Source organism: Leuresthes tenuis, unplaced genomic scaffold, assembly GCF_036924035.1.
Source record: "Leuresthes tenuis unplaced genomic scaffold, fLeuTen1.0.hap1 SCAF_20, whole genome shotgun sequence".
Lineage (NCBI taxonomy): Eukaryota > Metazoa > Chordata > Actinopteri > Atheriniformes > Atherinopsidae > Leuresthes > Leuresthes tenuis.
The window spans coordinates 13,915,944-13,932,250 of record NW_027325374.1 but is presented as its reverse complement, the minus strand read 5'-3'; the positions used below and the strand labels follow the sequence as shown (position 1 = coordinate 13,932,250).

Here is a 16,307-nt window from a genome sequence, read left to right as displayed (position 1 = left end):
AAGGACTAAACAGAAAAAAAAGAACCAGTCTATCATAACACCTATCAATACATCTGTTGTCTACTCACTTTCGAGAGCTTTCATTGGGAGAGTGGGATAGTGTAGTGGTATGGTTGCCACCTTTCATGAGGGAGACCTGGGTTCAAATCCCCTGCATGAAAGGTACTGCCTCCAGTAGTGGTCCTTAGGCAAGACCCACTTACCCTATCTGTAAGCTGCTTCGGATAAAAGCATCTGCCAGACACATAAACACTTTCATTCAGCAAACTGGCAGTTCATATTTTTGTTTATGACGGCATAGTGGAAAAGAACAGCAAGACATGACCTTTGGGGAGAGTTGGGTTCGAGAAACAGTGTGCTTGCATTCATTTCTCCAGAAATGAATGCAAGCACACAATGTCCAATTTTGGAGGGTGCAAAGGGTCATCTTGCACATGCTTGAGAAGAAATGGTAGCTTGTAAGACAAAGACAAAGACAGCCATGTTCCTGGGTTCAAATCCCCTACATGAAAGGTACTACCTCCAGTAATGGTCCTTAGGCAAGACCCACTTACCCTACCTGTAAGCTGCTTTGGATAAAAGCATCTGCCAAACACATAAACATTTTCTACCCGGAGATGACCTGTTCTGCGGTCATTCAGCAAACTGGCAGTTCGTATTTGTGTTTATGACAGCATAGTGGGAAAGAACAGCAAACAAATGAACAGCAAGACATGACCTTCGGGGAGAGTTGGGTTCGAGAAACAGTGTGCTTGCATTCATTTCTGGAGAAATGGATGAAATCAATGTCCGATTTTGGAGGGTGCAAAGGGTCATCTTGCACATACTTGAGAACAAATGGTAGTTTGTCAGGAGATTTCTGACAAAGACAGCCATGTTCTTCTAGTGCAAAACTGTGAGTTTCCAAAAAGAGCTAAAGCTGTGGGACAACAACAGGAAATCCATTGTTTGAACTAATAGTAAATTAAATAACACTGAAATTACATTAAGTTACATACACAGTTCATTAATGTAAGTGAATCTTCAGTCACTGTTGCTCAAGCAGATTTGAGTGTAAAACAGTTAGCTGATAAATTACTAAGACAAAGGAGATGAATGAGCCACGATTAAGATCTGCATGTGGTCTTTGCTCTACTGCAAGATCTATGTCAACTGGGCATGGATCGATGAGGAAATCAGATGCAAATCGTATTGTATAACACCTCATCAAAGAGAAACAAATACACCCATAAATTTTGTCAATGGGTTAACAGTTGTGTTACTGTCCGACAGTGCAGAATGAGCCCAAGCACCTGTAAGCTGTCTCACGTTTTAAAAGGTGATGGAGACAGAGAAGATGGCTTTAAAACAGACAAAAAGAGAAGATAGTCAATAAAATAACAATCAATAGGCAAGCAAGAGGGCTGGGGTATTGGACGGCTCAAGCCTTCACAGATAATTGAAGATGCTAAAACAAGAGTCCCCACCCCCACCATGTAACGTCTTTCTTTCTGTGGTTGTCACCTCCTCATTGTTTGTCTTAATACTTCTCTTCGACCTCTCTACCATCCATTTCCCCCAAAAACATATCCCTCTCAGGCTCCTCTTAAGTCCCATTTCCCTCCATTTCTCTCTCCTTCTCCATTTCCCTCTCGCCCCCCTCTGCCTCTTTTCTCCTTCTCCAGCGCTCCCCCTCCTCTCTCCCGTGTCTACTGCAGCAGAAAAGCAAGCACAGACACCAGCATGTGTGTCTTTGTACATGTGTGCGATACTACGGTAAAATCCACGAGCGAGCCTCCCACAATCACGAGCAGTGAAGGTGAAATGAAGAAAAAAAAAAAGACCCTGTGTGAGAGTCGAATGCCCTGATCAGATCATTGATTGCTGCTGCGTTACATCACAGCCATGCAAACAAACCCTCTTTAAATAATTCGACTAATGTCTCTCCCCCATCTCCCTTTTCTTTCCTCTCATCTCCCTCTTCCCCTCCCTCATCTGCTTCAATGTCTTTTCAGAACAGCATCTCCCTTTTTATATTTCCTCATCTTTCTCAGTTATATGGTATTTTCTCTTCACAGCCAATTTGCATTTCCCAGAACCAAAAAAAACAAAAGGTTCTGCTTCATTGGGTGAGATACTTTTAGAGCAATGGTGAAAAACGAAAAAAGAAAAAAAAGTGATCTGGGTCACATCGCTGTTTGACGTATGACACTGGCATAGTAGTCCCACACAGTAAAATGGGGTTACGCTCACCCACAAATTGAGCTGGTACTGAACAGCCTCTCAAATGAATTCCACCTACTACCTGCTTTGCACTCTCCATAACCCCAATTGGTGTCACAAACACGTTTTTTTGCAGCAGCCACACAGATTACATGTTATTTTATCTATGATGTATGAGTAGATGTGGTGTATTAACTGTATATTGCATAATACAGAGGCATTCTAGCAGCTATGCAGCTTTCACTCAAGGTATAGTGACAATGAAGAAACTGTTAGAATTTATTTGAAACATATTCTTTTCCTGTTAAAAATCCAAACAATTAAGCTTTCTCCATTAGACCCATCAATGAAAAAACTGAAAACTGTTTTGTGGCGCGAAGAAGGGTTAGAGATGGTTGGAGTTGTGAAAAATCAATACTGGGATGTGAGTGACAGTTAAAGAAGCCCTTCCTGCCCGATCCCTTGTCTAAACAGGAAGATCAGGTGGCCTAACCCAGACTATATGTCTGTCACAGCTCAACACTATTCCTTTTCCTTATAGAGGGAAATTAATACAGGTAGGTCTAGGTGAACCTGAAGAGATGTGAATGTGTGTGTGTATTTGAAAAAAGAGGGTAGGAGCCTTTGTGTGCAGTTACTCTTGTTTGTCTGCGACTGTAGATGCAACATGATTTGTTGACTGTGCGGTGGTTTAGAACTTTTTGTTCTGTTCACATTCAACAATTTTCAGTATGGTGGATTCAATGCCTCGCCACTGCAGGTGTCTGTTGACTGTCTGGTACTGCATATAACCTGAAGCCACAGCACCAGCTGTTCCTCAGACAATCTCAGGACAGTGCGAATGGTACTAAAAGCTGGATGCAGGAGAAAGATGATCCGGCTATAACGCTGGAAATACAAAGCCACAATATGAAAATAGAAAATAAAAGTAGAATATCAAAGCAGCCATGATCAACCAGCTGAAGGTGTGTTGGGGGGGTCAAAAACACAGTGAGGGGTCCTGTAACACCTGTATGATCAAATGCCAGTAAAAGGCTGATGTTATGGGGTAAATCATTAAGAACTTACATGAGATCAATAAAGGTTGTCCTAACAGAGAGGCAAGTTATGCACAACAGAAGAAAAGCTTGTGCATAAAAGGCACGAGGCATTCAACTGGGATAGAAGAGACTGACATAAAAAGAAAAAAGACAGAGTGTACCATCACCAAGGACAAATGTGTGGAAAGACGTGCACCTCAACAAAGCCTCAAAGCCTCCACTCTGATGCATTAAATAAATAGCTGCCACCATATATGGTGCACTGATGTGCATCGTAAACGGACAAGTATCACCTAATGAAGGCGTTTGGATGCAGGAGGCGCAGCGGATGCTGCGTTCAGAGGGAGGTATGTGTTAAACCCGCTCAAAAAAGAGAATAGGATGATGGTAATGGTAATCACACAAAAGAAAAATGGATCAATTTGTGAATCCAGATCTCTTTAAAGTAATATGCATAATATGAAAGGCACTGAGGTGATATGTTTGACTACATTGATTCTTACATCAACTAGTTGTTGGCTACCAATCTACAGCTATATGGCTGGTATACCTTTTCCATTTTTCCAAAGCTATCAACATTAATTATTGAATGTCAGTTTATCAGTACAGGCTACCGCCATTCAATACACATATTACTGTCAAAGATTGCATACCAGCAGTTAGTGATCTGTAATTAATAAGGGTTGTTATTTTTACTCAATTTAGTCCAAGTTAATGATACATTTAAAAGTTTTTAAAACTTATGATGAGGCAAGCAGTGGTCTGTAACACCATGAGACAGAATATGCAACAGTATAGACACAAGTTGGTCCCTATAGAGAGACATGAGTAACTCACCCGGGCATATTTGGAGGAGTACGGGTCTTCAAACAGAGCCCATATTCTGGGTTGCCAGATTTTCCAAAATCCTGTTCTCCTTGCGTCCTCCTGCATACACAGTCTTTTCAAGTCCCCATCCGCACCGCCCAGCGCCGGGTCGTCGTCCGGCGCGTCTGGTTCTGGATTCTCAAAGCTGTCCAGTGCCTCCTCCGCATCCCGATGCTGCCGGTAATTCATCCAGCAACATGCTTCCACGTCCGTCTCATCGATTCCCCAGAAGGCCAGTTCCTCTTCGAACAGGGGACCGCACACATCGTTGGGACAGTGCAACTTCCCGGTGCGGTAATAGTTGAGGATGAAGGAGAACACTGACGGGTGGCGGTCGAAGAAGAACTCGTCTAATTTGGGGTCGTAGTCGAAGTTGCTGAACGCGTCCGGTTCGGTGAGCCACGATAAGCGGGTACCGGGCAACGTTTTTAGGGTGCTCCGGTAGGTCTCATGCCGCACCCCCCCGCAGTTTATCACGATTTTCTCGCTTTCCGACGGACAAGTCATGTCTGCGCTGTAACATGCTTTGTTGGACGACTTGTTCCCACCCTTGCGCCCTTTAAAAGAGGATACACACACCGAACTGAGCATAGAGGACCAGGGGGGAGGGAGAGGATGAGAGAAACCGAAGGGAGGAGGAGGGAGGAGTCTGAGGAGTCTGCGGGGAGAGAAAAGGGGCAGAAATTTTAGCAGAAGGGAGAAATAGATGTGGATTATCAACATTGCAATACAAATTAAGATTCGCAGGCCTTTATCAGCTGTATGTGCAATTATTCACTTGATAATCGGCTGATGAAAGGACACTAAACGACCTTGTGAAAGTGCAGAGAGTGACAGGGGGAGCTGGGATGAAAATGATGGGGAGCAAAGTAGTTTTAACCAGCATCCCGGAGAGAGAAAAAAAAAACATGCCAGCAATGTGGGAAAACAGGTGGCTTTGAGTACATTCATGAGTCAGCATCCGCATGGGCTTATTGGTGACACCTCAGTCATGAGAAGATTTGAGATGATGTGACTGGAGTCCCGGAGCTGTTACCATCCCTTACTCCCTTCACTGAGCGTTTCCTCCGACTGTCAAGACAGACTCTCATTCAGCAATATCAGAATTCTAAGTGTAGTTAATGCTCAAGTCAATGTTAATTTGTTCATTCAAATCCACTCCCTAATTAGGCCACCTATAATACCCCCCCCCCCACACACACACACACACACACACACACCCACATCCAAACTCAAGGGGGTAAGAGTGACATGAAGAGAGGAGAGGGAAAAAGGGGATCCAGTTCCTCTTTTTACCTTCATTGAGAATACCTCTCTGACGTATTGGTGCAGAGCTGCGTGTGTATGTGTACATAAGCATGTTTGTGTGCTAATTGCCTCCCGAGAGTGTGGTGTCCGTACTAATGTTAGATCTCCTCAATCAGCCTATGCGCGCTACACACACTGCTGCAGCCCCCTCCGACCGCACTGAAATTCATGCGATGCACAATTATGTCAGTGCTCCCTCTGCCACTTTTCCCATGCACCGTGTGTGTGTGTGAAGGCTTAAAGAAGGAGGGGGGAGGAGGCCATAAGTCTGATTTTTTTTCATGAAAGGATTCAAAAGGAGAGAATAATTTAGAAAGGCTTAGTTAGAGACCTTAAAATGGGAGGAAGAAAAAAGACATAAAGTGAATGCATCACACTCACTAGGGGCAGTTACAGTGAGCAGTTCCTGTAATGTTGTCTCTTGTCTAGTAATGGAAGGAAGGGGAAGAGGATAGTGTGCATGGGGGAGGAGGAAGAGCATCAAAAAGGAGAGTGCACTATAAAAGCGAATGAATTCTGCTGCAGTAAAAAGCCAGAGTTATTTGCTCTCTGTTCTCCCAGTGAGGTCAGATTGTTTGCCTCTGGGCTGCATTGCCATCCAAAGGGGCGCACAATGCTTCAGAAAAGACACGCGTTCCCAGCAAAAAAAGCCCATACACGCACCGTATTTATGTTGTTAACCTTTTTCTCTCTATTCAAAGAAATGCAGCACTCTCCTCCTCCTCCCCCCTCCTCTCCTGTGAGCTTTCACTGCCCCCTCTACCTCCCTCCCACTACCTCGCTTTCTCTTCCTTACTTGCTCTCATATTCCGCATACAGGAGTCACATTTCACTGAAGAAGGAGAATCAAGGCTTCACCTCTTCTTTCTCTCTCAATAGTCTTATTCCTCTCCAGTGTCCACATCCATCTTTCTCTCCACATCTTCTCTCTCTGTTCCCACTTTTTCCTCCCCTCTATTCATCATACTTCAATTCACTCTCTTCCTCCATTTTGCCCTGATTTTGCTTCCCTCATTCTTCCCAAAGTAAGCTTCTTTCACTTTGGGTCAACTCTTTCCTCTCAGTCTTTGTCTATTTGTCATGTAAAGTACCGCAGTCCAACTTTGTTCTTTTGATCATTTTACTGCACATTTTATCTGAAGAAACAACTTTTGTTCTGGGAAAAGTTTGCGGTCTCTCCTAAGTTTCAAGTTATTTTGGGTTTTTTTCAAGTTTTATTTTTGACTTTTTTTTGGCTGAAAATCACCCTTTTCTCCTGAATTTTTTGAGATCATGGATAAAAAAGATTTGGCAACACACAGGTAAGCTCTACTAACACCAAGGCTACTGCATGGGGTAACAATCAAAGCGCAACGTGTGCAAACAAAAACCTACATTGATAAAACTTAGGTGCATATATGAATACTGAAGTTTAAATTCCTTAAACTTCCTTTTTTTCATTTATTTAAAGTCTTCGCAGTGTTTTGCTGCAGGACCACCACATCTGCTTGCTCGACAGAAAAAAAAAACCTGCAATGTGAGTTTTAGAGTTGCTCTGCATCTTCATGCAAAAGTACCATACTTTGTTCAACACAGACAACTTTAGAACAAAAGAAATTACTTGCAAAATATCAACAACTTAGAGTACAGAACATTTGGAAGAGAGAGTGTCAGGGAGAGTGTCAGGGAGAGTGTAAAAAGATCATACTCCACAGTCAGCTTTGTCCTATGCAGGGAGTGCTTGTGCTGTGGGATGGATTACATTTCAGCACCATGGACAGTACTCTCTCTTTGGGAAGCTGAACTTTTCAGAGGCAGTTTCTGTTCTAAAGTTTTAGCCCTTACATAACTTTTTTTTTGTTTCAACTTCGTAACCCTGCACTCTGATTTGCACTTCATGACTGCATTTATAGCTTTCATGGGGTAACTACTGAATATTTTATACACAGACAGCCACAAGTCTGTAACTGCGGTTAAGTCTATTTGTTTCCTCGTTGTCGTGCATGGCGTGCTTATTGATTTTATAAATTTACTTAACAGCTCTGCATTAGAGCTGATCTGGTGGGTAATTATACAGTGTGCAGCTGTGTTCTTTCCACCAAAGAACTAAGTAAGCAATTAGACTTTATAGTTTGAGGGGAAGTAGCTGTTAGCAAGACTTGACTATTTGCGATATCATGGCATGTAAATCAAATGCTTCCTTGCTGCTTTGCAGGAGAACAGCTGCAGAAGTTTGATACAAGGGACATACATGTATCTCTTTAAAGGTCTAGCTAAGCATCTTAATCCCTTACAGCAACAAACAGAAAACAAAACACCATAGGAAAAGTGAAAAGTAGTATGAAGCGGATGGGGTGTGTGTGTGTGGCGTGTGTGTGTGTAGGGGGGGTTAGTAAAATGGAGGAGGATAGAGGTGATGGAAAGGCAGAAAGGCAAAGTGGAAGAAGGTGCAGAGGAGCGGGGAAGAGTAACAATCATCCCTCCAACACCACCACTTTCTCTCTCCTGCAGCATTTCCTGCCTTGGCCACCATGTCCTGCGCCACCCTGATACTACTGCCTCACCGCTGCACGCTAACACAAGGGGAAAAAAGCAAGAAGAAGGGAGGGGGGCTCATGCACATAAATGCTCACCTGGCTACACAGAACAAATTGAAAAGCCTAAATGAGCTTGGATCATTAAAAACCTTGAAGAACAGGTGATCATTTCTGTGGTGGACGGATGGATACTGGGGCTCGGGGAGGAAAAGAACACGCTGCTCGTGCACCGCACTGACGCTAATACATATTAGCAGAAACACTGCAGCAAGAGGGGGGAGGGAGCACGAGATTATTGTATGCGCTGCGAGTGCGAGGTACCAGCAGTGGTAACCAGCGAGAGGGGAGGAGAGCACACGGTAGAAAAGGAAAGAGAGGAATTTGGAGTGCTGACTATGCGGAACAGAAGCAGCAGTTGGCAGAAAAAGCAAAAACCTTTACCAACCACAAAGGGGGGGAACAGAGAGAAAGATGAGAGGTAGAGGTGTCAGGAAGAACAGCAATAGAAAGGACAGATAGGGAGAAAAGGTAGCTAGATAAGGGAAAGGAGAATGTTGGGGAAATAAAAGGGGAGGGGGAAGAAGGAGGAGGAGAGAGACAGAAAAGGACCCTGCATTGGCTCAGGACAGAACCTGAATGGCTGTGAAGGTGTTGGAGGGTGGATTAGAAATGTCCTCCAATAAGAGCTATGGACACAGCAGAATGATTAAGATAGAAGAGGGGAATGATGTAAAACAGATCTGCAGCTGAGCTGAATGCTAAATGTACCACATGGGGAAAGGAGGGTTTGGAGGCAAGAATGTAATGTATGTTTGTGCACAAATTACATATGTGCTTCTGGTGCGCAGCCATTTTTTCAACCCCCCCCCCACCCGCTACCTCATCAAAGGATGTAACCACAAGGCTTCACGCTGTTCTATCCATATCACCTCCCTCCCTCCCTCCTTTCATCCTACCTCTCCCCGTCATCTCTGCCTTATCTCCCTCTCCTCTCTAACGCACTCCCCAGTGTTGAGGAGACCCCAGCAGGAGAAAGCGAAGCACTGCAGCATGGTGAAAGCACTGCGGTCACCTCCCCTTTTAGTGCGGTGTCACACCACAACGTGCCCCCTCCCTCCCCTCTCTCTGCACCTCATGGTGTAAATCTGTTCAACCAGGAGAGGAGAAGCCAGATATGCGTGGATAGCGGTGCAAGGAAGGTAGAGCATGACCAGAATGAAAATGACTGAAATGACATGAATGGATCGAGAGAAAGCCTAAAAATGACTGGATATGCAAAGAAAACAAAAAGACCCAGCAGCAGTCAGACAGCTAATGAAAAAAAAAAAAAGAAAGCTTTTCTCATCTAAAAAAAAGAAAGCTCATCAGAGGCCAAATCCCAGAGCATGATTTAAAAAGCCAGTCAATTAGGCAAGGAAAGAGGAACTGGCTAATCTACCACGGGCAGCGTCTCATCTAAGCAACACCAGTGTGAAGCTCTTCGGGGGGGTGACCAATCCACACATACTGCAGACACAACTCCCCCTCTGGGGTCTTGTGTCTGCTGCATATTGGTCAGTCACCCATACCAGAAGCATTAAGCTGCTGCTCTCTTGCTATGATCCCCTCTAGCAATCTTTTTTATGGTAAAAAAAAAAAAAAAAAAAAAAAAAAAATCACACTCTTTTGGTTTTTCTTTTTAGCTAGCTGGGGGATGATTTATACATAAAGCCAGGAATAGGCTGGTAGCAATGATGCCTGTAATAGAGCTCTAAGACTGAAATCTTTCCTCCCTATAGGACAATATAGGCGGAATATTTTTTTATTAATTTTTTTATATGGATATTAAACCTGTGTGAGACTTCACTAGTGACAGAAGGATGGAGAGTTTCAGAAGACGTAACAGAGGAAGTACTAAAGATTCCTATATGAGCAACTATTGGTAAAGGAGAAGACAGGATAATCCTGGAGTGTGGACAAAAAGGGACAGGATAGTGTTTCATACTAGGAAGGAGCTCTATTTTTGGACTTGGATAAATCTGAGCCAATATCCATCAGTATTCAACTGCAAAATGATCTTCCTGGAGGATTTGTACTTAGGGCAGATAGTTCTAACCCCCACAACTCTTCCTTTAGTCATTTAAACCTGTCTGCTTCTAATTAATGACATAGCCTTTCCTGCATGATTGGGACAATTATGATCCAGCAGCGCAGTGATGCAGTACACTTAGTGAGAAAGATAAATGGAGTGAGGCAGGAAGTATTACTACACTGATTCCTGATCTGTGATCTGGCCAGCAATTAGACACTAAGGAGGGGAATCACAGTTGAGAAACTAAACAGTTGTGAAAGAGGAAAAGAGGCTGAGGAGAGCAAAGGAAATGAGAGAAGTGAGCATGTGGTGAGCCTCAAGGTCAAGGATTTGTAAGAGAACGGAGTTTAAGGACGGAGAGAAAGTTCTCAGGACTGAAGCTGAGAGATGAGGGAGAAACCATCACAGCTGAGACAGAGATGAAGGGTCAGAGGCAGGCACACTAAGAAATGCAGGACACAGCAGATGTGTAATTCAATCACAGCCTCAAAATAGATTTATCCTCCCAATGCTTAAACAGCGGTGCCCGCCTTTTCAAGCCCCATCACTACTCTGCCAATCACTGACAGCACGCCACTGTACCTCGTGGGGAGCCCCCCCCCCCCCCATTTTTTAGTTTTTTGCAAAAATCGAAGGAGGTGTTTTCTGGGTTACCCCTGTCTAAAAATAGCACCAGCTGTAGATTCATAATGCAGGATCGAGAGTGGGTGGGTGGGTGGGGGGGGGCAGAGATCCCATTAGGAGAAGAGCATGCTGGAGCCAGTTGGCAGGTAAAAGAGGAGGCACGTGCCAGAAAGTGAGGCAAGAAGAGGCGTTATGAAACCAGAGACTTTGAGAGGGAATGCAATGGATTGCAGATAGAGGAGTGCAGAGGTATGTGTAAAGATGGTAAGAGGGCTACGTCTAGACATTTAACATACCCCTCCCCTTCTCATGTCTTTCATAGACTTCCTGGGTGAAATCTAAGTCACACTATGTCTTTCGTGTAGTTTCGTTTAAGCAGCCCCCAAACCCTATTTCATCCTCACATCTTCGCCTTTACGTGTCAGCTCCTCTTCCTCACCTCCCTCCAATGGTTTCTATATCAAACCTCCATTTCAGGCCTTGACACCTACCCAGCGCTGCCAGGATGCGGGAGCAGACACACACACATACACTGAGGGCACATGCAAGTAAAGCAAATACATTTTTACAAAAGCACAAAGTAACACACACATGGAAACTCATGCAGACAGACAATGATGCAGAGGGGGAATGCACACACACGTACATTCCTCTCAGAGGCATGAAACTGCTCTGATCTTTTGGTGTAGATGAGGAAACACCCACTATTTGTGCAATGAGGGATGTTAGGGTCTAGTGAATGAAATCCTTAAGCGTCATATCAGTGGGTCAATCTCATCAGACAGTAAAATCACATTTCTCTTTTTTTTTCTTTTTATCTTTCTCTGTTATAGCAGCTTGTAGTAATCATAGAAATCAGTGTTAAGGATTTCAATTTGAAACAATATTCACACATTCTACTTTGTCAAAACAGAAAAATTACAGAACATTTCGCAGCTACTGTGTATCTGTGACAAAAGATACTTGTTGAATGTAGGCTAGACGCTGTATTTTTGTGCCATTTTTTTCTGGGCATTAATATCCTCTGTTATCAGACGGGTAAACGCAGAATAAAGCCACCAAAATACAGACATATACACAGACACGGTTCATACTCACTTGCTTTAGGTTCAGGTTCGTTTCGAGCGCGTGCAGAGACACGCACATCAAGCTTAAAAGATCAATCAAAATGTAGTTTTCTTTGTTAGATCTCTCTTTTTTATGATTTCTTAGAGTATCCAGTTTCTCGCAGGCATTCGGTTGATCTTTTTTCCCCCCCGATTATAACAAATCAAAATAGGATTGCGCGCGTCTGTTGTTGGAAATCTCGTTTTGACAGCGTTATTGCCGAATGTTACTCATAGCTTATGGTCATGCTGATGATGGCAAGGGATGAGTCTTTCGGATGAAATGAAGCAGAAGTCCCCCTCAAAACTGTCTTTTTGCTATTTCCCTCGATTTCAGAGCCCCTCTCCCACCTCTTTGTTATTGCCAAAAATAATTGCCAGCCTTTGTTACAGTGTCTCTACGCTTCCAGGCGCAGGGTGTAGCTACCATTCAGCTCTTCCAATCTCTCCCCTTTCCAAATATTTCAGTGGAGATGCAGCCTGTAGACACCTCTCCCTTTGCCTTTCCCTCTCTGTGCCTCTCTCTGTTCCTTTGGAGGAGCGTCACCTTCTGCACTATTTTTTTTTTCCTCAGACGATACATGTGGGCGGATTAGAGAACAAGACAGAAGGGGTGGGAGGACCCCGGTGAATACAGAGGCTAATTTCTCATATGGCTGTTGAACTTCATAAATACATATGCAGTAAAAAATAAAATCCCTCATACACTGAATATTGTGTTGATTTATTGTCACCTGTCTGCTTTTTTTTTTGTTGTTGTTGCTTTTTTTTTTCTTTGCTTTCTCTCTTTTCCCCACTTCAGCCAACCCAATCAGGCTCACTGTGCTGGATGGACGCACAAACACCATTTTGTCTACAGGTTCCCTGCTTTGACAGTGGCTTGGTTGACATCAGCAGTCATGTGGTATCACAGGAGCAGGTGGATTACATGACATGGTATGTAGTAATGCGTTAAAAAGCGATGGTGATATTAATGTAAGAGATTTTATTGCCTGAGTTATTGCTCCCCCAAAGAAATATAGAAAAATATAGCCCCAAACATGGTTCAAGACACACAAAACCAGCAAAATGAGATGCAAAAGATAAGTAAATAAGGACACTTGAATTAATAATGCAAAATTAAGAGATTGTTAAAGAGATATAGATAAAGAGATTTCTATAAAGAGAAAGAACGGATCAAGTGTATTAAAAAGCATCAAATAAAACATCTTCCTAATTTCACTCTGACTTATTCGCTATATTTAGGGATCAGTCCTTCCAATGTGGCTTACAATACAGCACCTTTATAAATAACTAACTAAGTTAGATTTAAGCAATGTCTTTATTTGATTTTTTGATACAAAAATGTGGCACCAGAGAAACAAAAAGAAAAACATACTTGAAGAGACACAGACTAGCTACAAAGAGATGAAAAGTGGCAAAACATTAAATAGAACATGACCACCAAAAAACGATTACATGCCAAAGTATCTGCAAACGATGAGACTGTTAAACCGCGGAGTTGCATGACTACAAGAAACAGAATGAAATATGAGACACAAAATGAGTAAAACTGTTGTAGCTCAAGCTGCAAGAACAACCCAACCAGATTATCTCGGTCTCTCTAAATGAATAACTGTTAATAGGATAAACTAAAGGATTTCACTTTGAGGCATTTAGCATAAAACATTATACTCTAAGCACTGCTTCAGCAGGGGGCTTAATGATGTGAGCCTGAAGCGCAATGTCCAGCAATTTTTCTGATGGACTTATTGACAGGTACTAAGTGCAAGATCAACTCATAAAATTTAAAGGAAGGACTAAAGGTCACTGCATAGGTGCCTGAAGCATTTAGCTTTGACCACAAAATGCTTTTTTGCTCAAAGTGCAGACAAACAAACTATGAGTGAGAGATGAGAAGATGGAAGTTAAAGTACCTTTAAAGTTCATGCAAAGAGGAATGCTCTACTAAGAATTCAACCACTTAAAAAAAAGCAAAATAAAGTCCAGTAATTCATTAGTTTTGTCTGTTTAAACTTTTAACTTTTCAGACTGTGGACCATGCAAACCAAGGCAATAAGGAAATGGACAATTTCCTGGTGCTGTAAGGTTATATGATCAACTCTTATACACAGCACTCTCCTTGAGGGGATTTCATAACATAAAAATTCATATTTTAGAAAAATAAAGGGCTATTCAAATAAAAGGCGACCAGTGTTAAATGTAGGTGATGCAATGCAAAAATATGGAAGCGAGCATAGTGTGATCCAACAACAAGAATGATGAAGACACACCAGTCATGTCTCATATCTAGAGATATACATTTGTGGCCAATTAAGTCAATTAACATATCAAAGCCCCTGCTTCACCCAAAGACTCAGTCACTGCCATTACAAGGACAACGGAGATGCTAAGAAGTGTTACAGTACACTATCAAGAATCCTGAAGCATAAAATTTGGGAATTGCATCAACCAAGCAGGCCAGTTTTAGACAACACAAAGGAAGAATAGAGGGGAAAAGTAAGATTGCAAAAAGGCTGTTATCAGAACAAAAAAATACATTAAAGATAGTTAAATACTGAATGGTGTATTTTTGTAGAACTCTTTTTTCCTCCTTTCTGCAAACATGTCTTAAGGTGTACAGCTGTGTTAAGTTAAAAAGATTCCACATCCTTTTTCTCTATTTGTTTTTAAGACCAATCAGGACCATATGCAGGCTTTTTCTTGAGCCAGTGTTGTCCAAGTTCACAGCTCACAAGACCTAGTTCAAAGTAAAGTTCACACAGATTGAAAATGAACTAGTTCATAATCTAGTTCTTCTGCTCTTTTTTTTTTTTTTTTTACAGGCCTGGAATCCAAAAAAATGGATGCATATTAACTAATTAAATGAAGAGATGAAAAAACATGAAATATCTTGGTAATGCAGTATATTTCAATACAAGTCAAACTAAATGTAAGAATCGCAGCACTTCACAGTAACACTTTATTCATGTATTTGTATTTTCAATACTGCCCCAGCCTTTTCAAAACAGGGTTATGGTTTGAGGAACTGAGTTCCAATTGACCTGTCTGGTAAATGGTCTGTAGATTTTGCGTATAGCACCTTTTAACCTTAATTACGTCCGCTACTCATGCCATAGTTTAAAAAAGGTCTGATCCTCACTATAGCAACATGTCTGTTTATGTTGTCAAATAGTGAGACAAGACAAATCTCACCAGACCACTGCAAGCCAATCCAAATACAGGTTGCATTACATACATTTAAATGTATTCTAGTCACATAGGCCCCCAATCAATACTTCTGGCAAGTGCAAGGCTTACTTAAGGTTTTCTGCACTCTAAGGAAACAATGGATACCCCTTGTCTATTCAGCACAAAATCACTTCTAGCTCATTTTGCATCTCTGAAAGTCCTGCAGTAACTAGTCAAACACAAGATTTATTCAGGTGCTGTAGGCCAGAATTACTGGATCATTTGAGATGTCAAAACAGCAGCCATTTCTCCGTCTGCACATTTGTCTGTGCTAATATTTTGTAATTATTTTTAAAAAAACACAGATGTTGCTAAAGGTTATGTTATTTTGCAGGTTTTTCATCATATATAAAACAAAAAAAATTCTAATTTGGATTTTCTTGATATACTATACCATCTATTCCAGAGAGCAAGCCTGGGAGTAATAAAAGTCACTAAGATGATCAGTGTGGGCATTGGCTGCAAGGATATCCATCCTGTTGTTGCTAAAATATTACAAGAACTGTATGTCATCTCCGACTTAGATCACAGTAATCCTTGATAAAGCTTTGTTAGTTACAGCTAAAAGTTCATCTACGGTCATATAAACCCTCTGCCTGATTAGTTCACACATTCAGACTGTCAATCACTGCACACTGAGGAATTATCCTCAAAGTGAATGCGCAAGTAATGATGAGCAGGAAGCAGTCGACACAGTTTCTTCATCGGCCCACGCAAATACCAGACTAAAATTAAGCTTTAGTCAACACAGACACATTAACAGTCAAGACTTTCCAAGTCTTTCAGGGGGCAGCACGCCGCAGCTCATGCATAAGAAATTAGTGAGTAGCAGACCTTAGCATAGTGGGCTCGAGAGATTCTCAAAAACTGACTGAAAAAAGAAGCTCTGCGATAAAATTTCCAGTCTGACAGGTTCAAAATTATACTAAATTATGTCCAGCGACATTAAATACAACAAACACAATACCAGGTGACATTTTACAACAGACTTTTTATGAGGCATGCTGCTAAATTGTCAAAAAGAATGCAACGACCAAACTAAAGATGAGATAATTAAAAGATAACTAACTGAGAAACACTTTCTGCTGACTCGGTGCTTCCCTCGTAAAGAATGCAAAACATCAGCTAAGAGGTGGAACCAAAAGTGGCATTCAAACGTGGAACATGTACTATGCTCAGTGGCAAGCGTATAAAACTGCTTATGGAAAGGAAGGTAAATAAAACAACATTGCTGTTTACTCGCAGTGTTTGTAATCCTAGGGAACACACGCCACATGTCAACAATGACTCTAATCACTTTTAATACAGAAGCAAAATGGAGTACGCAGCAGGACTGCAAGCA

The 16,307-nt window shown here is 42.1% G+C and overlaps 1 protein-coding gene across 4 annotated transcripts in view; it reads right to left on the bottom strand.

Moving 5' to 3' along the window:
* Positions 1-12,288, bottom strand: part of LOC140278967 (voltage-gated potassium channel KCNC1-like) — a 48,332-nt gene extending 36,044 nt beyond the window's left edge. For 2 of the 4 annotated variants that reach the window (XM_072374110.1, XM_072374109.1), the window contains exon 1: positions 4,080-4,890. In XM_072374110.1, the coding sequence (XP_072230211.1) occupies positions 4,080-4,832 (753 nt within the window). In that variant the 5' untranslated portion in view covers positions 4,833-4,890. Of the gene's footprint in view, positions 1-4,079; positions 4,891-11,726 lie in introns of those variants that run through there. The other 2 variants (XM_072374111.1, XM_072374112.1) reach the window with 2 other exon arrangements.
* Between the last annotated feature and the right edge of the window lie 4,019 nt (positions 12,289-16,307).